The sequence below is a fragment of the Dunckerocampus dactyliophorus genome, chromosome 4, assembly GCF_027744805.1.
Source record: "Dunckerocampus dactyliophorus isolate RoL2022-P2 chromosome 4, RoL_Ddac_1.1, whole genome shotgun sequence".
Lineage (NCBI taxonomy): Eukaryota > Metazoa > Chordata > Actinopteri > Syngnathiformes > Syngnathidae > Dunckerocampus > Dunckerocampus dactyliophorus.
Window position 1 is genome coordinate 31,460,662 of NC_072822.1, and position 27,387 is coordinate 31,488,048.

The window sequence follows — 27,387 nt, forward strand, 5'->3', positions numbered from 1 at the left end:
CTTGTTAGAATACAAACTTTTTTTATTTATATTATATATATATAAATATTTGGGTATTCTTGTAAAATTACAGCAGCATTTTAAGATTTTTTCTGGATTTTTTCAATTTCTTTTTGTAAATGTTCTTGCCATAATTCTAACTTTATTTACCAAAGTTTGTTTTTCATAATATTACAACTTTGAACGTCTTTCTTGATTTCAACTTTATGCTCCTAAAATGATGTTATTTTTCCTCAAATTGTGATGATGACCTCATAAAATTCAGACCTTTTCATGATAAATTACAACTTTTCGCTGAATAGTTAGACTTTGTTCTCTCGCTGATTTTTCCGTTTTTGCTTCTGTTTTTTTTTTTTTTTAGTTTTCAAACATCTGCTCTACTCAGATGGCCCCCAGGCCGCTTTTTGAACACCCCTGGGCTAACCCATGTTAATTAGCCTGTAATAAATATTACAGTAGTTACTTAAAGCCAATGTAAGGTTGGACTAATGCTACTATTTCCCTTCATAATAATGGGTTAACCTGCTTTGCCTCATCTTTAACACTGAAGTGCGTAGGCCTATTTATTAGCTCACTCTGCTTCCTAACAAATTTGGTCACCATATTTTGGGCAGGATTTAAGATAGTATTTGTGTACTTTCACCGTAAATTAAAATCAAAGTTAAAACATTTTTGGAACTTAAAAATGTGAAATGGAGCCACCTGGAAGAACGATCCTCGGAGGGCTTGGCAGTGAGGCTGGTTAGCTAGTTTGCTAGCTCCTAGCAGCCTGGAAATAGTGTGAGCCCAAGGTCATGTGCTTGAAACCCAGCAATAAATTGTGTGTATCTAGTTCTCTCTAGGTGTGCATGTTGAGATGTGTGTGTTTCATGTAAATCATAATGTGTAACACACACACACACACACACACGCATATATACAGTATATATAACATAATCTCCCCCCTCTCCAACTACATTTTCAGATTGCAGACGCCACGTAGAAGGAGCGAAACACAAAAAATTTGAAAGGGCCTTGCCCTTTGTCCCGAAGATCACCCCGACATTTTCTGCCGATCCGGATCTACGGACTATCCGGGCAGAAACACTGTTCACCAACTTTATAGCAGAGCACAATTTGCCAGTGGCTGTCGCTGACCATGCAGGGCCGTTATTTAAGAAGATGTTTCCAGACAGTCAGATTGCCCAACATTACGGCTGTGCCAGAACTAAAACAACTGCTATACTGAACACAATTTCTTCAAATGACGAGCAGGTCATCACTGACCTAATGTGCTGCTTCCCTTTCAGCATAGCTACTGACGGCAGCGCATCAGACATGGACGGTGTGAAATTGCATCCTTTAGTTGTCCGTGTGTACGAGCCCAGTGTTGGGAAAACAGCAGTAGTGCTGCTGAAAGTTGTTGAGTGTCGGGACTCTACCAGCGAAGGGATATACAATCTCATGGACCAGGAACTAAACAAAAGGAAAATACCGTGGGGTAATTGCGTAAGCTTTGCCGCTGACAATGCCTCTGTCATGCAGGGGGCGAGAAGAGGTGTCGCGGCATTCATAAAATCCCGGAATCCGCACATTTACATAGTTGGTTGTGCGTGCCACCTCATGCATACGGCCGCGGAAAAGTCTTCCTCGAGTTTGAGCATTGACATTGAGGACATGCTGATTGTGATCTACTACTACCTTGACAAGAGTAGCAAGAGGAAAGCGTTGGTGCGCGAGCTTCAAATGCTGTGCGACACTGATGTCAGGAAGATTTTGAAACTATCCTCCACCAAATGGCTGGCTCTGGGCAAATGTGTCCAACGACTCCTCCAGCAGTGGGAACCGCTGACTCGTTTTTTTGCAGAAGAGGCAGCAGGGAAGGAGGAAGCTAAACCTCTTGCATCGTCGGCTCATCTCTCGCTGAAGAACGCAGCTGCCTGGAAGCCCTCAACTCTCACGTCTACCTCTGGGAAGTCCTCCAAATTCTGTCTCAGAAAGTCCAAGATGGGCCCGAGTTGCACACAGCGACAGGCAGCGCCGAGCGCTTCGCCCAAAGGGGTTGACCACTTTATGTGTCTGCAAAAACAAACGGGCGAGAATCAGAAGGATCTGTCCGAAAAGGCAGAGACCGCAGCAGTCAGAAAACCGCAAAGGGTCTATGCGTTCCTGACTGACCCGCAGGCCAAGCTGTATGCTCTCTTCTTGAAAAGAGCTGTGCCGTTATTTGAAACGGCAAATCAGATCCTGCAGAAAGAGGAGCCGTGCGTGCACACATTGCTGCAGACGTTGGAGCTGCAGTTACAAAAATTGTTGCTGGCCTTCTGCAAACCTGAGTGCGTGGTAGAAATGATGGAAGAAGTCAAGGGAGGACACCAACCCACTCTGTACCAATCCAGCGAGCACCAGCTGCCTGATGAGGAGCTGTGTATCGGACATGACACGCAGATATTTATCAAAAGCCAAGGTGAATTACCTCTTGGAGCTTTCTTCAGGGATGTGAGGAAATATTTCACAGTAGCTGTTGATTACTTGCTATCTTCATTCCCCTATGGGGACGAACTGCTGCATCACGCCGCCGTAGCTGACATCAGCAGACGGCAAACGGCCAAATTCTCCTCGCTGACGTACTTTATAGACAGGTTCCCCTGCTTGTTGGGGAATGGCGTCACGGTGGATAAAGTGGACGATGAGTTTCGGCTCTTTCAGTCCACCGCCTTGGATGATGATATTCTTACCAAACGGGTGGATGAGGCTTGGGTAGAAATAGGAGCGATGGAATCGGGAGGGACCAAGCTGTTTTCAAACCTCTCCGCAGTCATGCTCGGTGTGTGTGTGATTTTTCACAGCAATGCGGACTGCGAAAGGATCTTCAGCTTGGTCACTAAAAACAAGACGGCACGTCGTGCTTGCCTGAGTACAGAGGTGCTCAGTTCTCTGGTGACGAGAAAAGTCATGATCGCCTCCAAAGGCAGCGCTTGTTACAAAGAGACTTTCACTGATGCGCTACTTAAAAAAGCCAAATCGGCGACTTACAATAAGTTTAACAAAGCCAATGTTTGAACATTACGTTTGGTCATTTTGAATATTTTTTGGCGTTTGTTCACAGCACACTGACTGAAATGGATAACTCCTGATTTAGGGGTGTAACGGTACTACTTCCTCGCGGTTCAATACACACTTTTTGGTATTAAGGCTAACGGTTTGGTTCATTTTTGGGACTGCTTAGCTCCGGGGTCACCAACCCAGTCGATCACGATCGACCGGTCGATCTTTGGGATTTTTTCCCTACTTATAATTCCCTAATTCCTAATGAGGACGGACTTCATGATTTTCTTTAATGCATGGCACCTTGCAGGGCAGCTAAGGGTCCTTCTTAGGACCAATGGCACATTCTAGCCTAGCCATCCGCGCAGCTGCTGTTGAAATGCGTGTATATGTTTACGTCTGTGTTGGTGATAAGAGAGAGACAATGCATCAATGTCAAATCAGCACAGCTGGATGAAGCTGGATGCCAAAGACACACAGTGAGGAAGCAATAGCGATTTATTAATTTGGACAGATTAAGAACAGAATTCTCATTCATCTTATCAAATTAATTCATTAATTCATTCTTTATTAATACATTTGTCCAACCTGTACTTGTAGTGTGCCACCTCCCCCGTACTCCCACAGCACCCTGCACAGGACACCACAAGGGACACGGTCGAATGCCTTTTTCAAGTCCTCTAGTACTCTTGCAGGGGTGGAGAGCTGGTCCAGTGTTCTGGGACCAGGATGAAAAGCACATTGCATCTTCTTTGGTCAAACACATGAGAACGCACACAGGAGAAAAACCTTTCAGTTGCTCAGTTTGTGGCAAAGCATTGTCTGTAAAGGTATCATGTTTAAATACACATACAGTATGAAAACGCACAAAGAAGAAAAACCTTTAAGTTGTCCAATGTGTGGTAAAACACTCCATGATAAGCACAGTTTGGTAAAACACATGAGAACGCACGCGGGCGAAAAGCCTTTCAGTTGTTTACTTTGCAGTAAAAAAAAAATCTCTCAGAAGATAACTGCTGACACACATGAGAAGACACACTGGAGAAAAACCTTTTAGTTTCCCAGACTGTGATAAAAGTGTCATGTTCTGTGTGCTGCTCTGCTGCCCTCTGTATGCCATCTGTTGCAGCACACCTCCTGAGCACCTGAGAGGAGTTGATTGAACACACCTGATCTCCATTAGAGCTTCTACTTAGCTGTGTGCAGACTGTTCTCCAACGCCAGATTGTACTCCCTGCTCCTTACCCGGCTCTCTGGCTCACCTGTACCTGCCTGCTTAGTATTGTGATCTGCTCCTGTAAGGTTTGCCTTCAGTGATTTTTTTTGTTGTATTATATTTTTTTCCCTAACATCCTTTTGATGTTAGTCGAGGAAAAGGCTTCTTGAGACGTCATCTGTACTTCTGTGAAGAAGGTGTTGGACGTTTCGCTCCTCATCCGAAGAGCTTCGTCAGCGAACTAATAAGTGCTGGTAGCTTAGGCCTTAAATACAGTAAGAGTGGGCGGAATTGGTGTGCCAACACCCTCCTCCTATTGGTTCGTTACACTAAGCCTGTTGATGTTAGTGTTTTTTTGTTACTACTTACCATTACTGGATTTTCCTTGTTTGTACTTTGTATCGTTGGACTCTTTTTGTATATTGAATTTTTCCTTTTTGTATTTTGCACCACACTCTTTTGTCTGCTTTGGGATCCTAACCAGTCACCATGTTCCACGGCAAATCCTGACAAAAAGCTTCTCTTTAAAAAAAACAACAAAAAAAAAACCAACCCTTTTGTTCATAGGCATCGCCCATTTCCCGGTCTCAACGTATACCACCGTATGAAAAAGTCAGGGTTTCAAAACCACTAATATTGTCGTAACGTTCATGCGGTGTGGGAGAAAGCAAAGGTCCAGCTCGGCAAGTATGTGGAAATGCTTTGTCATGCCCTGTATTATTCCTTGCTGTTGGAACTGGGCTACTATGTGCAGAAACCACTAGTGTGACTTGTGCTCCTGAAAGTCGGGCACCTTAACCACAGCGACGCTAGCTGCCTCGTTAGCATCAAGCGGCAGATGTGTGCCCCAGGTTTGCATGCCATAGTGTGTGGATTTCATCAGGTTTTCCAGCTCTGAAGCTAATGTGTAAGCATATCACACAATTTAAGTATGTTTTCGACATTAACGTGACTATCATAATCCAGGGTTTCCGCTACATGGAATTGATCATGGCGATGCGCCACTACAAAATAACAGCTGCCACACCGTAAAAATGAGGGGTGTTTTTAAACTTAAACAATTTTAGGCCGTAAAATGTGTAGTGAACTGACGACAGCTTGTCACATGCTAAGCCTATCTATGCCAGCGTGTGTGATCGCTCACGTTACAATCTCATTCAACTTTCTGGCATTTTTGTTTACATACAATATGCCTGGCTGGCGGCATCTAGCTAGCTCGGAGCTACAAGTGGCTATTACGTTCCTGGGATACATCGATCGTCCATCATCACAACTTACTTTTTTAAGGCGTCACAATCTTGCTGTCTTGTTGTCATTATAAAACGTATGGCTTATCTTCAAAATACTAGTTGTGTGTTGAAGTTGTGCAACAGAAACACATATTGTGTACAGCTTTAGGCAGTGATACTATCACAAGACCGTCTCCAACAGGTAGGTCCTACGCTAGCAGTAGCGAACCAGCTGATGTTGAGTGGTTCACCAAAGAATATTTGCTTCAGTGTTTTTATAAGTGTTCAGTTCAAACATGATACCTGTATTTAATGACAGATGAGCACACTGAGTGGAGATGTGCTTTCTAAAGAAAAGGCAATTTAAATGTTGGCTGTGCTCTCAGCAACTTTGCCATTAAATTAACAATTTTGCAATGTTATTGGTTCATGTTCTGCTAGTTGTTGAAAAATGTTAAATAAGTTAATAAATAAGTCATAATAAAAATAGGTATTTGTCATAAAAAAAAAACAACATTAAGTAAGGCTGGACTCCCGTGCAGTCCACCACCACAGCTTCAGAAATTCCTAGGGGAAACCCTGTGACCTGCACAGTCACATGTCATCTGCATAGTCATATGAAATGTTTTTGTGCCGTATGTGTGCTCTGATTCTAGCATGTCATTACAGTTTGTAATACCATTCAAATGTACTTGGGTCCAAGTAGGGTATTGTCTGAGTACCATGAGTGTGACAAGCAATTGGTTAGCCTCTGCGCTGCTTCGCACTGCTCGCACCGGGGCGAGAAACACGTGACCTTCACAATGGGAGGCGAGAGCACTGACCACGCGGCCACAATCGCGGACTGTCGAACGCGGTTTACACTTGCGCAGCCTAACTGGCTGGCATCCGTTACACGTGTAACTTCTTAGCATTTTGCTTTATAAAATATCAAAACCTTGCATCCTTTCATATTTCTGTATTTTTCACAAGCTGGAAAAAGTTTGGACACCTCTGGTTTAGATGAAGCTGTATGAAGAAATGGCGAACCTGCGGACAAGACGAAAACGCTGAGTATGTGAGTTGACCGAGCCGCCACAGCTTGACCACGAACTGAAACATCATAAATATGAAACAAATCAAGGCAGCCAGTGTGCGCATGTGCACATTGGGTTACACATCCATTACCTGCCCTCGTTGGTGACGGTGTGTAAGCACGTCCAAACATTTGACTGGTATTGTAAATGTAAAACTACAGTATAGCGCCACACCGAAAACTATTGGTGGAACCATGGCTGCTTGGGCTGAAAGAAACAAGAAGTTGTTTGAAATTGATCACTTCCACTCCTCGCAAGTCTGCACTGCATCTACAGGGCGATTTACAGCGCTATTGGAATCCAGCCTTTCCGGATGTGGACGCGTTTTGCACATGCGCAGAACGGAGTTTATTTCCGGCTCGATAAGGGACACGAGGCGAATGCCAAAGGCGCCTAAGTAATCTCATGGAAAAACATTCAAACCCATGAAAGAGTGGAGTTGATAAAGAAGAGATGATTTGCGACTACTGACGAAATTTCTGGGCTGTTTGAAAGGATGGCGTCGGGCGAGGAGGAACATTCTCGAACAGGAGAGGAGAACGAGCGACAACAACAACCCGAGTTTTGCAGGACTTACGTTGTGCTACAAGTTCATGGTATGTTTACATGTTGTATTTAAACATTTAGCACGCTTTCTATGTTTCATATAAATAGTCAATGAGCCTGCATGAACGAGTTTTGTCCAGCTGTGGCGGCTGGGTCAACTCATCTTTTTGTTCATTTCCTTATACATCTGAATGCTGTGGCCAATTATTTAATAAACACGACAAAATATCCCATCAAGACGCCAAAGCATTGTCTGTTGCAAAACATAAAATGGAAAAGCTACTGTATGTCAAAAGAGGGGGAATTGCTGGGTTGCAACCACGTGACCCAGGGGTAACGTGCATCACTTCCGGTGTTCAGAAGGGCGCAAACAATTCAATATGGCCACATACGCTCCTGCTCAAAATGTTCAGACCAGTTGGAAAGGAAAGTAGCGAGAATGTACATTTTACGCTGTTGGATCCTAAGGAGGTTCTAGGTATAGTTGCAAAATGCAAAAAGAAGACGTGGGAGTGAGACAAAAAATGACTGAAACATTGCTTTGGGCGTGCTTGATGCCAGTGTTTCCAGGAGGCGAGAGGAAATGTTGCTCCAGGTGGTGAAGAAGGCTTCACGGAGGGCATCCACTGTCTGGAAGCCATGTCCATTTTTGTAAACTACCCTTGCCATCTGTACCCAAATGTTCTCATTTGGATTTGGATCAGAGGAAAACGCAGGATGGTCCAAAAAAGTGAGCTTATTCCTCTTTGTCAGGCGGGCATTTTGAACTGCAGCCTTGTCCTGTTGAAAAAGCCAGTCATTACCACACAGACGGGGGCCTTCAGTCATGATGATCTCCACATAGCCATCTGCGGGTTTGACGCCCCTGCACAACCTGGAGCTCCATTGTTCCACCGACGGATCATGATGGCGCCTCCTCCACTCTGCCACTCCGCTGCGTGGGAAAACATCTCAGGTGGGATCTCCCAGTCATGCCAGTAATGTCCATCAGGACCGTGAAGGTTCCATTTTTTTCGTTTCTTTTTCGTTTCTTCCATCCTTTCAATGTCCCATGTTTGGTGCGTTCCTGCAAATTCCAAACCTTAAAGGAGACCAGGCCTTTGAATAGGTTTTTTTCTTCTCGAAAGCCTTCTCTCGCAGATGCCGTATGATGGCCATTGGACCGCACTCGGCCCGGTGACATTTTTTTGGGTCTACCAATTGAATTTTAACAAATTAATAATCGTCAATGTCCGCATGGCGATGCATCTAAGAATCGATGATTCCCCCCACCGCTAGTATCAATTGGAGTTATTGATATTTCAGTATCGATCCACACACACATCAGGAGGAGAGAGCTGTCACTGTGCTTGCATACAATCCAGCACAAAGCGTTCACTTCCTGTTCACCGGATTTCAATAAATAAAACTCAAGTCTCTTACGGGAAGTAAGGCATTTTCAAAGTACTGTAATTACCATGAGCTGGTTTCTCAACATTTCACTGAAAATAATATTTATGTAGCCTCTTTTATGTAAACCATAACTGAATAGGCATTTCATGCTTTTTTTTTTAATGCTTAACTCAAAATAGCCGCAGCTGGACCAGTCGAATGGAAATATTGTAAACATGAACTCCAAGATGGCAGCCGATGTGCACGTGACCAGTATTGGTGTGTAGCAGATTGGGTTGCCATATACATAGCAATGTGGAAGCACATTCCACAGTCCAAACATTTGACTGGTACTGTAAATCCTACATACAAATCTTTTGTGTCCTGCAGACGTCCAGCAGCTGACTGGTTGTCAAGAAGAACGTCCCCCTCAGCCGCTGGGGGGGAGCTCCACTTTGAAGCAGGATGATCCACAACCCCCCCACGTTAAAGAGGAAGAGGAGGAACTTGGGATCACTCAGGAAACAGAGTGTCTTCTTGGGCGTGAGGAGTACGATCTCATCAAGTTGCCACTGACTGGCGTCTCGGTGAAGACTGAAGACCATGAAGACCAACCACGTGAGTCCTCACAGCTTCATCACTGTCCACGTGAGCAGAAGATAACCTCTACTACGTTGTTTGTATATCGCTGGGTTGCATGAGACGTCACATCCGGTTGCTGTCATCACGGGCTAAAGCAGATGGGTGGCAAGCCAGCGTATTTGTAGTTAGAAATCAGGGAAAGTCGGAGCAAAAATGTGGCATACATACACAGTTCTCGCACGTGGAACTCGTTTAAATAGGGATTTCAGAAAATGTTATTACAAAGATAGTCCATCATAAAAACCTCATAGTAAAAATTAAAGGATGCAAGGGCCACTTTGATCGTTTGTAAAGCAACACGTAGATTCAGTGGTGCCCCCTTCCTGATTTCTTATTTTTGTCCATGTTTTCCACACTTAAATGTTTTAGATCATCAAGCAAATGTGTGTATTAGTCAATGACAACACAAAATGACGACAAAAATCCAATGCTGCATGGCCGTGTGGAAAAAGTGGTTGCCCCCAGAACCTAATAACTGGTTAGGCCACCCTTAGCAACAACAGCTGCAATCAAGCGTTTGTGATAACCTGCCATGAGTCTCTTACAGCACTGTGGAGGAATTTTGCAGAATTTTTGTTATTCAGCAACATTGGAGGATTTTCCAGCATGAAGCGCCGTTTTAAGGTCAAGCCACAGCATCTCAATAGGATTCAGGTCAGGACTTGGACTAGGCCACTCCAAAGTCTTCAGCCATTCAGAGGTGTACTTGCTGGTGTGTTTTGGATCATTGTCCTGCTGCAGAACCAGAGTTGGTTTCAGCTTGAGGTCACCAACAGATGGTCGGACATTCTCCTTCAGCACAATTCATGCTTCCGTTTATCACAGCAAGTCTTCCAGGTCCTGAAGACCACCACACTACCACCACCATATTTTACTGTTGCTACAATGTTCTTTTTCTGAAATGCCAGATGTAATGGAACACACACTTTCCAAAAAGTTCAACTGTTGAGTATTTTCCCTAAGGTCATCAAGATGTTTTCTGGCAAAACTGAGACGAGCCTTACTTAATGTTGTTTTGGTTCACCAGTGGTTTTGATCTTGGAATAGAATAGATGGAATAGATCTCAATTCATCTCAGTTAAGTTATGTTTTAACATTGTGGGCGCAATCACTTTTTCAAACAGGGCCATGTTGCTTTGGATTTTTTTCTCCCTTAATAATAAAAAGTTTCATTTAAAAACTGCATTTTGTGTTGAGTTGTGTTGTCATTGACTAATATTTACATTTGTTTGATGGTCTGAAACATTGAAGTGTGACAAATATGCAAAAAATAAGAAATCAGGAAGGGGGCAAACACTTTTTCCCACCACTGTATTCTAAGAACTTATATATACACTTAAAAAAAAAATTTAATTCTGTAATAATTCACCTCCATGCTACTAAAATCTGGTTATTTTTCCTCCTATTTCAACAAGAAATATGAGGAAATTTCCTGTTATTTCCAAGGCCAGCAAGGAGGAGAAGCCAGATGGCGTGTCATAAAAAGACCAGCCCCTGCATGGCATCTACCACCCACAAATTGAAGAAGTGGCTGACATCGAAAAAACATACCAGTGGCTGGAAAAGGCTGAAACTGAAACTGAAAGACAGCACAGAGGCACTAATTATGGCAGCACAAGAACAGGTCCTAACTATGAGATCAGCAGAGGCCGGGGTCTACCACATCAGACAGGAGCCCAGGCGCAGACTGTGCAAAGAAGCCCCAGAGACACTGGTAGGAAGGGCATCCATGGAGCGCCACAACCAGGTAGCAGGACTAGTGTACTGCAACATCTGTACCAAATATGGGCTGCAGGGCCCAGAGGCAAGATGGCAGATGCCGTGGGACTTCCAGATCCAGACTGACAAACTGGTGATGCATGTGATTGCACATTGCATTGTGGGCCACGGGTGCCATTTTGATAGCAACAACATTTGTTTATATCAGAGTTGCTGCTGCCAGAGAGAGAAATACAATGTAAGATCTCTGAACTTCAGTCTGGAATCTCTTCTGCATTGAGCATTCGCTGTTGTTTACCTATGTAGCTACCTGCGTATTAATTGAACTAAAATCATGAGATAAAATTCCATAAAAAAAGATAACATAGTTTCAGTTGTCATATTCACATTTGAATAGAAGTGTTTTCCGCATGGATTTGAACGTCACCAAAGTTGAGGATTTTTGCACATCTTCTGAAAGACTCTTCCAGATTTTGGCAGCATAAAACTGAAACGCAACCTCACCGTCTTTAGTCCTGACTATGTGCACCCGCAGAGATAGAGACCGAGATGGCGCAAGCCCATGAAAAGGCTTGTACACATGTTTCCTGGTTCTAGTCAGGACGTGAGCAGCAGCATTCTGCAGCTGTTTTACTGCTAGTTTAGAGAGCCTGGTGAGAAGGCCGTTCCAGTACTCCAGCCTGCTGGAGACAAAGGCATGGATTAGTCTCTCTAAATCTGGTTTAGACACTATTCCCTTGATGTTTTTCAGGTGGTAAAAAGCTGATGATGTTATTGATTTCGTGTGGCTGTTAAGAGTTCAGATCTGAGTTACGGCCGGGCGATATGCACCAAAAGTGTCCTGCTTATATATTTCTGTTGAATATTGATATACGATATATATCCCCATATTTTCTGAGTCTGAGGTTGTTTCATTAAAATACACTAGGTCCCCAACTTACGAACACTCGACTAGCGAACATTCGCGGATACGAACACAAGCCGACTGGTCTATATTTTATTTTATTTTGCCTTGTAGTCAGTCGCTCAATCAGTTTTTATACTGCTACTGTACATGCTTGACCAGTAGAGGGCACTGTGACACTGCTAATGGGACATAGGCAGCGTTAGAGCTAATGGGACCAACAGAGGAAGAGTTAGACATTGGGGAGATAAAGCTAAATTGAAAGCTAAATGATACAACCCGGACAGAGCGTGTGATTAAAGATTATGAAGAGTTAATAGGCCTGCTTAATTCTACACCACCCACAGAACACTACCTCTTTTAGAAGAGTCTAACGACGACGACGACTTGTCCTTTTTTTCAATATCTCCTTCTCTCCTCCACAACGACGTATGCTCGACCACTCCTCTTCAAAGGTAAATAACATTTATCATTACGTATTATATCATTTTTATTATTGTTTTTTCATTAATTATCCTCGTTTAATATTACTACTACATCCAAACTCATATTTACATACATACGCATATACTGTATATGTATACACGTACATGTAGTACCTATATCGTTGGTAATATTACCTTTTCCCCTACTTAAGAACGATTCAACATAAGAACAGTCGTCTGGAACAAATTGTGTTCGTAAGTTGGGGACCTAGTGTAAAATAAAAAATAGCAGCTAAAATAAAAAATAGTTTATTCTTTTTGTGAAATAAATATAGAAAAACTGAAATATAATCATCAATCTTCTTCATAACAAACCTTCAGCTACGCTCAAATCCTCTGCTGGTACCAATAGTACAAAAGAACAACATATGAAATAAAGTGCCCCGTTTAAGAGGGCGTTTTTAAATGTCAGCAGCAACTCAAAAATACTTTAATTTGAAACAGTATTTTTTTAGGAAGCAGAATATCATAAGAGAGACAAAACCGTGAATAAAATCACCTTAATTACGTTTAGAACTGCAAATAAACTTCATTCATAGTTTTTTTAATTACAAATTTATATAGTTATTTATTCATCAAAATAAAATAACTGTAATATTTTATCTTGGCTAGCGCCTCTCAAAGTCTAGACATCATAATAATTACATCCGGACTCGCCTCCAGCCTCCACATTTGATCTTGTAGTTCTTCCATACACGGACAGGTAAGTGACCGACTCTCAGTGAGGCTTGAGTGTGGTGAGTAGTCATTTAATGAAGCATTTTTGTTTGAGAGCCCGCTCTGTAAAACAGGACGAGCTCCACTCCGGTGACATCATGCCTCGAGGATGCGTGCCTCTGCACTGCAAAGTTGTTTCACATCCACACATTGATCTGTTTTATGCAGTGACGTGACAGTAAATCTGCAGCACCATGTTTGCCTGCCGTCAGTGACACGTAGACAAGTAGAGCGTCATCTGCATAGTTTTGGTAGGACACATTGCAGCTGCGTATTAGCTGGCCTAAAGGACGCACGTACATATTGAACAATAGGGGTCCCAGGATTGGCCCCAGGGGTACCCCACAGGTCATAGCCATTTGGTCTGAGACACAGTTACCAATTCCAACAAAGTACTTCCTGTCCTCCAGATAGGAGTTGAACCAGTCTAGAGCAGTACCGAGTCAGCTCCAGGTGTTGTTTTGAGACAACATGAGTGACTCATACAAAGTTAGACATTCACTGAGAGGTTGCACTTCTGTTTCCGTGTCTGTTGCCAGTTGACTTGAGCTGGAGATAACTTTAATACAAACTTGTTAAACCAGTGATCATATTCCACAATAATTCCTCCTTGTCCTGCAGACGTCCATCAGTTTATTGGCTGTCAAGAACATCCCCGTCATCCGCAGGGGGTGATTGCCACTTTGAAGCAGGAGGATCCCCAGCCCGTCCATGTCAAAGAGGAAGAGGAGGAACTCTTGGCCAGTCAGGAGGGAGAGTGTCTTCTAAGGAAGGAGGAGGCTGAGATCACCAAGTTGCCACTTGATGGTGTCTCTGTGAAGACTGAAGACCTCGAAGACAAACCATCCGAGTCCTCACAGCTTCATCACAGTCCACGTGAGCAGAACAGAAGAGTGGAGCTTCCAAGCGGCAGGTCACCACAACACATGACAGAAGCTGATGGAGACCACCATGGAGGATCACAAGCAGACAACCTCTTAGGTCCGCTATCAGATAGTGACCACACAACGTCACACTCTCCAGAGGATGGAGACAGTGACCACACCCAAGAAGCTTCGAGCAGCGATACAGACTGTGAAGGTGATATGAGGACTCACACTGACAACAAACATTCTGGATGCCCTAAAAAGAAGACAGGTAAAAAACGTTTCACCTGCGTAGTTTGCTCTAAAACCTTTTTTTATCAGAGCTATTTAGCTCAACACGTGCAGAAACACACGCAACAAAAACCTTTTAGTTGCTCAGTTTGTTGTCAAGGATTTTCTGTGAAGTCACATATGTTATCACACATGAAAACACATATAGGAGAAAGACCTTTTAGTTGCTCAGTTTGTGGCAGCACATTTTCTCAGATGTGGTCTTTAAATAGACATTTGAGAACACACACAGGAGAAAAACCTTTTAGTTGCTCAGTTTGTGGAGACACATTTTCTCAGACATCGTCTTTAAATACGCACATGAGAAAACACACAGGAGAAAAACCTTTTAGTTGTTCAAACTGTGGTAAAAGCTTTGCCAAAAAGATAAATATGATATCACATATGAGAACACACACTGGAGAAAAACCTTTCACGTGCACAGTATGTGGTCAAGGATTCTCTCACAAGTCAACCATGGTATCACACATGAGAACACACACAGGAGAAAAACCTTTTAGTTGCTCAGTTTGCGGTGACACATTTTCTCAGACGTCATCTTTAAATACGCACATGAGAACGCACACAGGAGAAAAACCTTTTAGTTGCTCAGTTTGCGGCGACACATTTTCTCAGACTTCGTCTTTAAATACACACTTGAGAACGCACACAGGAGAAAAACCTTTTAGTTGTTCAAACTGTGGTAAAAGCTTTGCGAAAAAGGTAAATATGGTGTCACATATGAGAACACACACCCGAGAAAAACCTTTCACGTGCGCAGTATGTGGTCAAGGATTCTCTCACAAGTCAACCATGGTATCGCATGAGAACACACACAGGAGAAAAACTTTTTAGATGTTCAAACTGGCAAAAGCTTTGCGAAAGAGGGAAATGTGGCTTCACGTGTGACAACGCACTCGGGAGAAAAACCTTTCAGTTGCTCAGTTTGTAGCGATCCATTTTCTCATGTATCAAGACACACATGAGAGCGCACACAGGACAAAAACCTTTTAGTTGCCCAGACAGCAATAAAAGCTTCACTCAAAAGGCTCACGTGCTGTGTCACACATGAGAACACACTCAGGAGAAACCCATTTTAGTGATTCAGACTGTGCTAAAATCTTGGCTTGGCTTGATAACTGTGCAACTCCTTCCTGGTCTGAGCTGTGGAGTCAGCATGTCACACGCTCACACAGTATGTGAGCACTCCACAGAGGAGTGACAGAAGACCAGTAGCAGTTTTCTTTCCAGGTTGCTGCTGGGCCGTCTTCACTATGGCCATGATGATGTGTGTCCAGGAGAGGTCCTCAGAGATGTGGGTACCCAGGAACCTGAAAGTGGTCACAGTCGCCGCACGTTCTCCGTTGAGGAGGGGCAAGTGGTCTTGTCTGTGCTTCCGGAAAGTCCACAAAAAGTTATTTTGCCCTGCAGATGTTCAGAGGCGGGTTATTTACCAGGTACCAGAGGGACAGTGTTTCTCCCTCCACTCTGTACACTGACTCGTCCTCATTGTCAATGAACCCAACCACAGTAGTATCATCCCTAATACATAAAGATGCTGTTGGTTGGGTGGAGTGGAGTACAGTCGTGCATGCATGGGGCGTACAGTAGGGACTTGGTACACAGCCTGAGAAGACCCTGTGCTAAGAGAGTGTGGAGGAGAGATAATGATGATAACGAATGTTAGACTAGTCACCATCTGCTGTGGCACGGTAGCCAATCCATTTCTCATAGAAATTGGTATCAAAGTGAAATGTTATCTGAGAAGTCAGAAGTTTGGGAAACATTCCAAAGCATGTGGTCGCAGCATAAAAAGGAAACATGGAAAATTCAATTCCAAAACGCACGTCATGTTTGACCCTCGGCCTACACCGTAGTTTCAGGAAGCAGCAGTGACTATGGAGCCACTAGCGGTAACAAATACAGAGCAGAAATGGACAAAGGAAAGGGTGTTTTGATTAACTTCAAAGCCATGTTAGATGGTTTTCAGAGAGGCTGTGTACCAAACAAATGGTGAAAGAGGTGAAAGAAAAAGGGTCAAAATTCAGTATGGCAGCCTATCTGTACAGCGTGGGACAAAGTGGACAAAACGCCGCTCGCACTGAACATGCAAAAACCAGGAGGTTTCTTTAAATGTATATTATTTGTTGTAGAAAATGGCCCATATTTTCAAAATTGATATCCCTTTACATAAAATTTGATGGAGTTATCATAGCTGCATGTCAAATCGTTTACCACAAAGAGATGTACATACCTACTTAGTATACATAACAACTTATGATTAAATGTGATTAATCATCAGTTAACTAATGACAAGATGTGATTAATTGGAATCAAATATTTAAATCGATTGACAGCTCTAATTTTAATACAAAATTCAGTTTTTTCTATTTTGGCATGACTTGTGTGATCAAGCGACCAGTCCAGTGTGTACCCTGCCTTTCGCCCAAAGTTAGCTGGGATAGGCTAATGAGGACAATCAGCGTAGAAAATGGATGGATGGATTTTATGATCAAGAGCACCTACAAATAATTCCATTTTGATGAAAAAAAAAAATTCCTGAGCAGTAGTAGTTTGTTGAACTTAGGCCTGTGACAATAATCAATATGTGGATTAATGGCACGATCTATAAAAATGAAGCTGATAATTTTGCCGGCCTTGATAAATTTATTAAACAGGCTGGATGACAATCATGGATGTTGGTCCTATAGTGGAATGAGCAGAGAGAGTGAGCCCCCCTCTCAGCTATTCAGCGTCTTTGTCCCAGTATGCGAAGGCAGGGCTACTAGTCTGTGGATACACAGAGTACTAGCAGCAAGTTAACATCATAAGCAAGCAAACATGAAGGCACAAAGGCGATGGCTGCAAAGCCGAATGCCACAAAACCTACCGACGGAGGTGGAAAGGAGCCTTCGTCTCTACGGTCAACGCTTCCTGAGGCGTTTGGTCAGCAAAGTAAGCATAAACAAAACAACGCAGAATGGTGCGTGCTCGCAAACAGTGTCACTCACTGCATTGCGAAAGAAATGTGACCTTTCATTACAGTTCAACAGCCAACATTTGGGGAAATGTTTGACAGACAAGAACAAGAACGTACATGCACGTGTCACAAACGGTACAATCAAGTGAAAGAAGTGTTGACATCAGAAATTTTACTCCACCACCACAGATGCGTGGTCCAGCTCAAATATGACCCCCTCCATTTCTTTAACCATGCATTACATAACTCCATGTGTGTGTGCTTTTTATTGGAGTGTATTTTTTTTCTTAACAGAGACGTTTTTTTTGTTTTGTTTTTGGTTGTGATTTTTATTGAAGTGCAATTTTTGCTGAAAGATACTGAGTTAATTTTATTTTCATTGAGTATTTTGTCTTTGTTTGTTTAGTTTATGATGCTGTTTGTTTAATTTAATCATAAGCTGTTGACATTCCAATTACAATGTCACTCTTGAGAAATTATAGTTTATTGTTTTGATATGATGTACTCGCCTTATGCCATATAATTCATGATAAAATGTTCTCAAAAATGTTGTCAATAATATCGATTATCGACAATCATTTGCAGGACAATTATCGTCCAGCAAAAGTTTGTTATGGCGACAGGCGTTGGTGAACTCTAACATTGGATATCCGTTCCCTTAACTCGGGAAGGACAATTTTCATGCATTTTGCACACATTCCACAATAAATATGCATTTCTCATTCTTAAAATGAATCTCATTTGAGTCAACACTTTCATACAATTTAAAATCCTTATATTTAAATTCCTTATTTGTCTTTGACCCATATATATATATATATACATATATATATACACTGGTCACAAAAATTAAAGGAGCACTTTAAAGAAACACATTAGGTACATCAGATCTCAATATGAAGTTGGATATCTATACAAATAACGACAGGGCAGTGTCTTAGGAACAAAAGGATGCCAAGTCTTTTAATGGAAATAAAAGTGTTCAGCCTACAGAGGGCTCAATTGTGTAGACACCATAAAATCAGAGTGAAATGAAGATGTGGCAGGCTAGTCCATTTTTTCCAAAACTTAATTTCTGCAACTCAAAATGCTTTTCAGTATCTTGTGTGGCCCCCACGAGCTTGTATGCATGCTTGACAACGTCACGGCATGCTCCTAATGAGACGACGGATGGTGTCTTGTGGCATTTCCTCCCAGATCTGTGTGAGGGCATCCCTGAGCTGTTGTACAGTCTGAGGAGCAACCTGGCGGCGCCTAATGGACCGAAACATAATGTCCCAGAGATGTTCTATTGGGTTTAAGTCAGGGGATCGTGAAGGCCATTCAACTGTTTCAATTCCTTCATCCTCCAGGTACTGCCTGCATACACTAGCCACGTGAGGTCGGGCATTGTCGTGCATTAGGAGGAAACCAGGACCTACTGCACCAGCGTAGGTTCTGACAATGGGTCCAAGGATTTCATCCCGATACCTAATAGCAGTCAGGGTGCCATAATCTAACCTGTAGAGGTCTGTACGTCCTTCCAGGGATATGCCTCCCCAGACCATCACGGACCCACCACCAAACCTGTCATGTTGAACGACGTTGCAGGCAGCATAACGTTCTCCTTGTCTTCTCCAGACCCTTTCACGTCTATCACAGGTGCTCAGGGTGAATCTGCTCTCGTCTGTGAAAAGTACAGGGCGCCAGTGGCGGACTTGCCAATTCTGGTGGTCTATGGCAAATGCCAATCGAGCTCTACGGTGCTGGGCAGTGAGCACAGGGCCCACTACAGGACGTCGGGCCCTCAGGCCACCCTCATGGAGCCTGTTTCTGATTGTTTGGTCAGAAACATTCACACCAGTGGCCTGCTGGAGGTCATTTTGTAGGGCTCTGGCAGTGCTCATCCTGTTCCTCTTTGCACAAAGGAGCAGATACCGATCCTGCTGAGGGTTGAAGGACCTTCTTTGGCCCTGTCCAGCTCTCCTGGAGTAACTACCTGTCTCCTGGAATCTCCTCCCTGCGTCCAGGTACCGCAGTGATGCCCTGGTCCAGATCTGGGAGGAGATCCCCCAGGACACCATCCGTAGTCTCATTAGGAGCATGCCCCGACGTTGTCAGGCATGCGTACAAGCACGTGGGGGCCACACAAACTACTGAATCATTTTGAGTTGCTACAATGATATTTTAGCTAAATGGACCAGTCTGCTGCATCATTTTTTCACTTTCATTTTTGGGGTGTCTTTGATTTCCCCCCTCTATAGGGTGATCATTTTCATTTCTATAAAATGATGTGGCATCATTTTGTTACTAATACATCACCCACTTATTATCAAGAAAGATATTCAAGATCATTTTCCCCCCAGTTTAGATCTGATGTGTTTTTGAAGTGTTCCTTTTTTTTAGCAGTGTATATACACACATATGTGTGTGTGTGTGTGTGTGTGTGTGTGTGTTAGTGCGTAAATACAGTATATATTTTTTCTAATGTCCCCTTCCATACGTCAGTCCAATAGGGGGCGATATTGCATCTAATAGCTGGTTTGCCAACCGTCAACAAACAAAAAGAAGAACAAAAGGCGGAAGTTAACGCAGCAGTCAGACGACACGAAGCAAACGGCGAAGGCCCCAAAGTAATCTCATTGAAAAACATTAAAATCCGTGAAGGGGTTTGATCAAGAAGAGACAAATTGCGACTTTCTGAGTTTTTTGAAAGAACGATGGCGTCGGGCGAGGAGGAAGTTTCTCGAACACGAGAGGAGAGCGAGCGACAACCGGAGGTTTGCACAACTTACATTGTGCTCCATAACCAAGGTATGTTTACGCGTATTTAATCATTTAACACACTTTCTATCTTTAATATAAGGAGTCAGTCAGACTACATGAACGAGTTTTGTCGAGCTGTGGCAGCAGGGCCAACTCATCTCTTTGTTCATGACAGTGCATTTCCTCTTAGCTGCTCCAACTGTTCTAAGTGCCCAATTATTTAATAAACATGATAAATATCCCGCCAAGATTACAAAGCCTCGTCAGTTGCAAAAAACACAAAGTGGAAACGCCGTGCGAAAAGATGGGAAATTGCTGTGTTGCAACCACGTGACCTCGAGGGAATCTGCATCACTTCCGGTGTTCAGAAGGGCGCAAATGTTCGATATGACCACATACACTCCTGATCAAAATGTTCAGACCAGTTGAATGTACATTTCGCACTGTTGACCTTAAAGGGATAGTTGGGATGTTTTGACATGAAGTCCTACGACGTCCCGATCAGCAGTGTTTAGTCCATTAACAGCGACTTACCACCCACCTGCAGTTCTGGTCAAATTTCTCTGATGAAGAACGTAGCTCCACTTAGCTACTGGGGACAATTAGGTAAAGAGTTTGGCTTCCCAAAACCATATGCGTTCAAAAGATGCCTTCTCAATGTTATATTTGTTTCCCACCGTACCCCTGCGCAATGTCCGTGTGCACGTGACGAAGACCGCATCTTAAGCTGTGGAACACGTGCGTAAACCAGATGGCCGCGATGCTCCGCCGCAGTGCGGGGCCGTGACATTTTTGTGTGTGTGCCGCTTGACTTTTTTTGTTGTGTAACGTGGACTGTCTTAGTACGTCCAACCTCAGCAGCAGTGCCACCCTGCCAGAAGCCTTGCTAATGCAGCTCAACAATCCCACCGCGTTCAAAGAGAGAAAGCTTTCTTGCCTTTGCCGTCAACACATCACGACAGTGTGAATACATTGCTTCAACGTTCAGCTCCCCCCCAGGCAAAAGTAAAAGTAGTTCCCACCGACCACGTACAATATAGACCAGTGATCCCAAACCCCCGGGCCGCGGGTCATTTGGTACTGGGCCAAAAGAAAGAAAAAATAATTTCCATTATTTTTTTTATTTTTTGAGGTTTTATTTTGAACAGTGGCATCCGTCTGTTACATCCGTGTCACTTGACGCATGTCCATTGTGCGTGTGCTAACTTTCTCTCGCCGCACAGATAGACTACTACTGTATTTTTAGCATTTTTCTTTCACCTCATATATGGTCTCAAATGCTGATACTATGCGGGAATCCATAAAGGTAAATTTTGATGACTTATTGAGTGCTAATGTGCACATTTGTCTCAAGTTAATTCATGCTAGCACACTGCCTTTTACCACACACGTCAAACAGCGATGTAATAATCTCTCAGGAAAAACTCCAGGCTTGAACAAGTGGATGGTGGGTCGGCATTCATTTTGTGCTTTTAATTTGATGTTATTCATGTCTTACACAATACATAATATATAAGATAAGATCGCTATAGATCGCTATAATGTACGAACCCCCGCACCCACTGGTCCGCGGGAGATTTTGGGGAACACAAGCCGGTCCGTGGGTCAAAAAAGGTTGGGGACCACTGATTTAGACAACATCTCAATCACTGAGTTACTTTCCACTGTCTTCCTGTTAATGGTATACTGTATGTCACCTCAAATGACTCAAGTATCATGGTATCGATATTTTGATTTGAGAATCCGTTTTTGATCGTAAAGACCTGGTATCGGAGTTATTGATATTTCAGTATCAATCCACACATCACAAGGAGAGTTTGTGGCTTTGTCACTGTACTTGCATACAATCAAGTCCCAATCAGAACATACAGTATTCACTTCCTGTTAACCGGTTTCCAAAATAAAAGTTACAGGAAGTAAGGTGGAAAATTCAAAATATTGTCGTTACTTATAACATTGCACTGAAAATAATAGCCTCTTTAATGGTCACCATAACTAAATAATCATTTCATGCCTTTTTAATGCTTCACTCAAAATAGTCACATTGTGAATATGAAATCCAAGATGGCAGCCAATGTGCACATGTGCAGTGTCGATGTGTAGCAGATTGGGTTACACATACGTCCACACTTTAGACTGGTATTGTAAATTTAACCACAATTTTTAGCATAAAAATCTTTTGTGTCCTGCAGACGTCCGGCCACTGTTTGGTCATCAAGAAGGACGTCCCCCTCAGCCGCTGAAGGGGAGCTCCACTTTAAAGCAGGAGGATCCACAGCCCCACCACATTAAAGAAGAGGAGGAGGAACTCCGGATCACTCATGAGTGTCTTCAAGGGTGGGAGGAGGCTAATCTCGGCAAGTTGCCACTGACCGGTGTCTCTGTGAAGACCGAAGACCATGAAGACAAACCACGTGAGCCCTCACAGCTTCATCACAGTCCACGTGAGCAAAAGAGCCGGATAACCTCTAATATGACGTTTTTATATTGCTGGGTTGCAGGTGACGGAGAACAGATGGGGGGCAAGCAAGCGTATTTGTAATTAGAAATCAGGGAAAGTCGGAGCAAATATGTGGCATACATGCGTTATTCTCATGTGGAAGAAGCTTTATTGTCATTGCAAGCGAGTAGAATGAAATTTTGCAGTATGTTCTGGTCATCAAATATAAGTCATTAAATATACAGTAATGTAAAAATGTAAATATAATATAAAATACAAATAGTAAAATATTATTAGTATTGAGGTTCCTGCAACAGTCTCTTCACAGCCATGGGGAAGAAGCTGTGTTGCATGTTGCAGTCTGTTGGAGCGGGGTCTCATGACTCTGAGTCTGCCAGAGGGAAGGCTGGTGACTAGCGAATGCCCAAGGTGGTCACAGTCATCCCGGATCTTGATGTGCCGTCGGAGGAGACGGCTGGAGTAGAAGTGGGGAGAAGTGGGGAGCCGATGATCCATCTTGATGACGCGCTGCAGTGCTTTATTTTCAGGTGCAGTGCAGCTGGCAAACCATACCGTGCATCCACAGGTGAGGACACTCTCTACTGCGCAGTGGTAGAAGTTTGTCAGCAGAGGTGGTGGGAGTTTGTTCCTCCTCAGCATTCCCAAAAAGAAGAGACATTGCTGGGCCTTTTTCACGATGTGGATAGTGTTCACAGTCCAGCCCAGATCCTCAAAAATGTGCAGGCCAGGGAACTTCAAGCTGAATCTCTTCGAAGCCGTCCTGAAGTCATTCTCCACGGCTTCCCCAGACGTCTGAGTTTTTGCCTCGGCGACTGCCCAAGATGCAAACCGCTTGGGCTGTCAGCTGCCTCTGGAGTCTCATGGGCCAAAAAGGCCCGATAGGACTCCTTCGGCTTAATGGCATCCCTCACCGCTGATATTAACGAATTCATTAGTTTTAGTTCAACCGTGATAGACAGAGGGAGCAATGCTTGAACCGCATTGTAGCGAGGAACGACGGTATTTTAAAAAGCCAAACAGGATTCTATGCTGTAACTATGAAAATATTCCGTTTATTACTACTGAATCCTACTTTGCGGAAATTGGCCTATCGCGGTCAGGTCTGGAACCAATTAGGCACAATACTGTAAACGAGGGACGACTGGAATGGGCAGCCCTGACCAAGAGGTTGCACTTCTGTTTCCGTGTTACTGCATGTGTGTGCCAGTTGAGTTGAGCTGTAGCTAACTTTAATACAAACTTGTTAAATGATCATATTCCACAATCGTTCTTATTTATCCTGCAGATGTCCAGCAGATGATGGATCACCAAGAAGAACATCTCCGTCAGCCGCAGTGGGGGATCTCCACTTTGAAGCAGGAGTATCCACAGCCCCCCCGCATTAAAGAGGAAGAGGAGGAACTCTGGATCACTCTGGATGGAGACTATCTTCTCGGGAAGGAGGAGGCTGATGTCAGCAAGTTGCCACTGACTGGTGTCTCTGTGAAGACTGAATACAATGAAGATAAACCACCTGTGTCCTCACATCTTCATTGCATTTCAAATGAGGAGAACGGAGGGACGGAGCCTCCGAGCAGCAGCTCTCCACAACACATGACAACAGAAGCCGCTGGAGACCACCGTGGAGGATCACAAGCAGACATCTTAGCTCCACGATCAGATAGTGATGACACAACATCACATTCTCCTGAGGATGAAGACGGGGACGACACCCAAGAACCTTTGAGCAGCGATCCAGACTGGGAAGGTGATATGGGCACTCACACTGACAGCAAACGCTCTGAAAAGAAGACTGGTAAAAAACGTTTCACTTGCTCTGTCTGTGCTAAAAGCTTTATTTATAGGAGCTATTTGACGCAACACATGAGAACACACACAGGAGAAAAACCCTTTAGTTGCACATACTGTGATAAAAGCTTTGCTAAAAAAGCAGTTATGGTAATTCATATGAGAACACACACAGGAGAAAAACCTTTTAGTTGCTCATTCTGTGGTAGAAGCTTTGCTCAAAAAGTAGATATGGTAAATCACATGAGAGTACACACAGGAGAAAGACCTTTCAGTTGCACAGTCTGTGGCGATGCATTTTCTCGAGTCACAACTCTAAACATTCATATGAGAAGCCACACAGGGGAAAAACCTTTTATTTGCTCATGTTGCGATAAAAGCTTTACTCAAAAGGCAAACATGCGGTCACACATGAGAACACACTCAGAAGAAAAGGGAACACACGCAGTAGAAACCTATTATAGTTGTTCAGACTGTGGTAAAATCTTTGCCAAAAAAGTACATTTAATATCCCATATGAGGACACACACAGAAGACAAACCCATTAGCTGCTCAGTATGTGGCCACACGTTTGCTCTGACTTCCTCTTTGTATAGACACATGAGAACACACCGCATGTCCTCTGTGAATCATGGTGAGCGGTCCAGGGTGTCGTCTTATATCGACTGATATGCACCATTTATAACGGACGTGAATTTAGAACAATTAGAATGGAATAGAATAGGCTTTATTGTATTTACAGTATGACACAACAAAACTGTGGGGGTATTCCTCCACGGCAGTGCACACTTATAAAATACATGAGGAAATGCAAGGGGAAAAAGTACACATATTTAAATAGACCTACAAATGTGAATGTGAAGCTAGTGTTTTGTTGTAGAAGGGATCATATTTAGGGGTGTGTGGTTGTGTGTTTGCAGTCCTTATGGCCCAGGGGAAGAAACTTGACCTGTGGCTTATACAGTGTTCCCTCGCTTATTGCGGGGGATATATTCCCAAAATAGCCCACAATTAAGTGAAATCTGCAAGGTAGCCAACTGTGTTTTTTTTTCACAATTATTATGTTTTAAGTCTGTAAAACCCCTCACCATACACTTTACACACTTTTCTCAGACAGGCATTAACATCTTCTCACATTTTTGTCTTGTTTAAAGACTATCAAAAAAGTTCAAACTTTTGTTGAACCTGAATGGTCAACCTACAAGGTTGGACACAAGAAATTAGGAAGTGAATCACACGTATTTCACTCCTCTGACTGTGCCTCTTCGTCCTGGCGCCGGTCCAGTGTACCGTTGCGTTGTATTTTCCTCCTCCTCCTCCTCCTTGTCCTCCTTGAACCAAAGAATAATTTATTACGTAATGGCGCCCTACAGCCGCAACTTCTACCTTCCTTCAGCATGTCCAGAAGTCCAACTTTTTGTACGATGATTGAGTTCCTCTGCCTTTTGGGTGCAGAACGTTTGGTCGACGTTGTGGGTTTTGTTGGCGAGAAAACGTGCAAACATACAGAGTTGAGAGTCACTGCAAGCTGTTTGCTAGCGATCACACAACAGGAAACACGGCAGTGCGGCACGAATGAGATTGATTGACAGTGGTGTGAATCAGGAAACAGGAGAGAATGAGCGATGCAGACACGAGAGAGAGACAGCCACAGAATGACAACACTCAATTTCCCGCAATGCAATTCTTCTTAAAGGGCCAGGCTCGGCCTGAAACAGCGTTCATACCCTGTAAAATAATAAACAGCGAGGGTGAACCACGATGGAGCGAGGGAACACTACTGCTAAAGTGGCTCAACAAATGTGGGCTTAGAGTTCATGATGCAGCTCAACAATACCTAAATTCTCCAAACAAACTTAAACGGTACCGTGACGGTGGTTCCCAACTTACTTAGTCAAGTCTGGTTCTCGTCTTTGTGCTCAGTGCGCGGTCACATCAAAGGGGGTGTTTGACGTCATATTATTCTACTTCCACACAAAAATGGGGCGATCCCGGCGGGTGTATTTTCCGCAAAATGAGCAAGTAATTATTCCGGAGCGTTAGGAGGAGTTGGAAAAGCAACACTGTCGCCGAGGGAGCGAGGGAGGATAACTGTCTTTGTTTCACTTTTGAATGATGGCTATATTTTCCTACTTTACAGATCTCAATTACACCATGAGTGTTTTTTTTGCTTTTTTTATTGAAAGCGAGGCGACCCTAGTGAGGACAGAAGCGGCACAAAAGACGGATGAATGGATGAAAGCGAGGCTGAGCGTGTGGATGCGTATGGTTTCATTTATTTCCAGCATGCATCAGTTTACATTGAAATGCTTCATTCGCAATTCCACAAAAAGGAGTAGGAAGAAGCAGAGCTTATGTAATCCTACGCCCTCTCCGTTTCACATCAATTGCAATACATTTGTTCACGTCCTGTATTCAACATGCACTAATTCACTATTTACATTATTCTTCCATACACTACAAGCATTTTTTTAAACAAAAAAACAAAACAAGAAAGTTCTTCCTTCGTAGTCTGGGTATTTTCCACTTCCAGGTCTTCCTGTCCTGCCATCTTTCGTGTTGTACTGTGAATGTCATTGAATGTAAATGCATGGGTTCCTAATTCCAGCCTTGTCAGATGCTCATTCATGCAGACGTTTGTACCTTTCAGCTCCTTTCTCTGTTTCAGCAGTGCAGTCTGGAATTCCCTATTGGTGAATTTAACCATGATGATGGGTGTGGTGGCGTTTCTGCCATACAGTGGGATCGATGGTGTCGATATCTGCAGTACATCCACCTCTTTTGATTGTAGGAAATTGGCAATGTATTGCTTTGTTGAAGGAACGTCCGTTTCATCTCGCTCTCCTCTGTTCTGGATGTCCTGGCTGTTGACCTGGGGGTAATTCAGAGCCCTTTGCTTCGTTCCCTTCCTCAAGAGTGGTGCGCAAGGCAGCGTTATCTTCCAATTGTGCCTTGAGATCATCCTGTAAAACCTTTATATCATTGCATAGTGCTCTATTTTCCTCCAGGCTATAAATGTTGAGTTTTTTTTTTTTTACTGTGTCAGGATAAACACGGGAATCAACTGTCTATACAATGACTATACAATTGGGCTTACACTGCCCTATATGTAAAACACTGATCCCTTTATTCATGGCCATATCAAGGTGAAATCATTCTACTCCCTATCTGTGACAAATAAGTACCGGTACTAGGTTGACTGAGTTGCATCAGTGTGCTCATGACACATTCTGTACCACGTGGTGCCCACTAGGTGGCAGTGTTGACATGTTTTGTGGCGAGATTTCCCATTGTAATTCCCAAATTTTTCTTCTTTGTTGGAATAAAGTGTCTTATCCCATTTGA

At 43.3% G+C, this 27,387-nt stretch overlaps 2 protein-coding genes across 8 annotated transcripts in view; both read left to right on the top strand.

Annotated features, from left to right (window-relative positions):
• LOC129179205 (uncharacterized) overlaps window positions 1–17,845 on the top strand; it is a 32,478-nt gene extending 14,633 nt beyond the window's left edge. Inside the window, exons 8-12 of the mRNA XM_054772131.1 lie at window positions 965–7,144; window positions 7,656–8,049; window positions 8,856–9,083; window positions 13,554–14,069; window positions 15,320–17,845. Coding sequence (XP_054628106.1) covers window positions 7,142–7,144; window positions 7,656–8,049; window positions 8,856–9,083; window positions 13,554–14,069; window positions 15,320–15,567 — 1,389 coding nt within the window. The 5' untranslated portion in view covers window positions 965–7,141 and the 3' untranslated portion in view covers window positions 15,568–17,845. The remainder of the gene's footprint in view (window positions 1–964; window positions 7,145–7,655; window positions 8,050–8,855; window positions 9,084–13,553; window positions 14,070–15,319) is intronic.
• Window positions 17,846–19,597: 1,752 nt separating this feature from the next.
• LOC129179228 (oocyte zinc finger protein XlCOF8.4-like) lies at window positions 19,598–27,387 on the top strand. 7 transcript variants are annotated; one of them, XM_054772195.1, is made up of 4 exons: window positions 19,598–19,841; window positions 21,986–22,237; window positions 23,540–24,049; window positions 26,711–27,387. In XM_054772195.1, the coding sequence occupies exons 1-4, from the start codon at window positions 19,748–19,750 to the stop codon at window positions 26,737–26,739; spliced, it is 885 nt and encodes a 294-aa protein (XP_054628170.1). In that variant the 5' UTR covers window positions 19,598–19,747; the 3' UTR covers window positions 26,740–27,387. The 7 variants fall into 7 exon arrangements, with proteins under 7 accessions (XP_054628170.1, XP_054628171.1, XP_054628172.1 ...); XM_054772196.1 differs by having other exon boundaries at window positions 26,714–27,387; XM_054772197.1 differs by having other exon boundaries at window positions 23,540–24,001; window positions 26,714–27,387.

What these genes read in the sequence shown, in the direction of transcription:
- LOC129179228 (XM_054772191.1), top strand. Translation starts at nt 19,748, where the DNA reads ATGGCGTCGGGCGAGGAGGAAGTTTCTCGAACACGAGAGGAGAGCGAG. An exon ending in CATTGTGCTCCATAACCAAG is followed by an intron (nt 19,842 to 21,985) that starts GTATGTTTACGC and finishes TGTGTCCTGCAG; the next exon opens with ACGTCCGGCCACTGTTTGGT. An exon ending in ACAGCTTCATCACAGTCCAC is followed by an intron (nt 22,238 to 23,539) that starts GTGAGCAAAAGA and finishes TTTATCCTGCAG; the next exon opens with ATGTCCAGCAGATGATGGAT.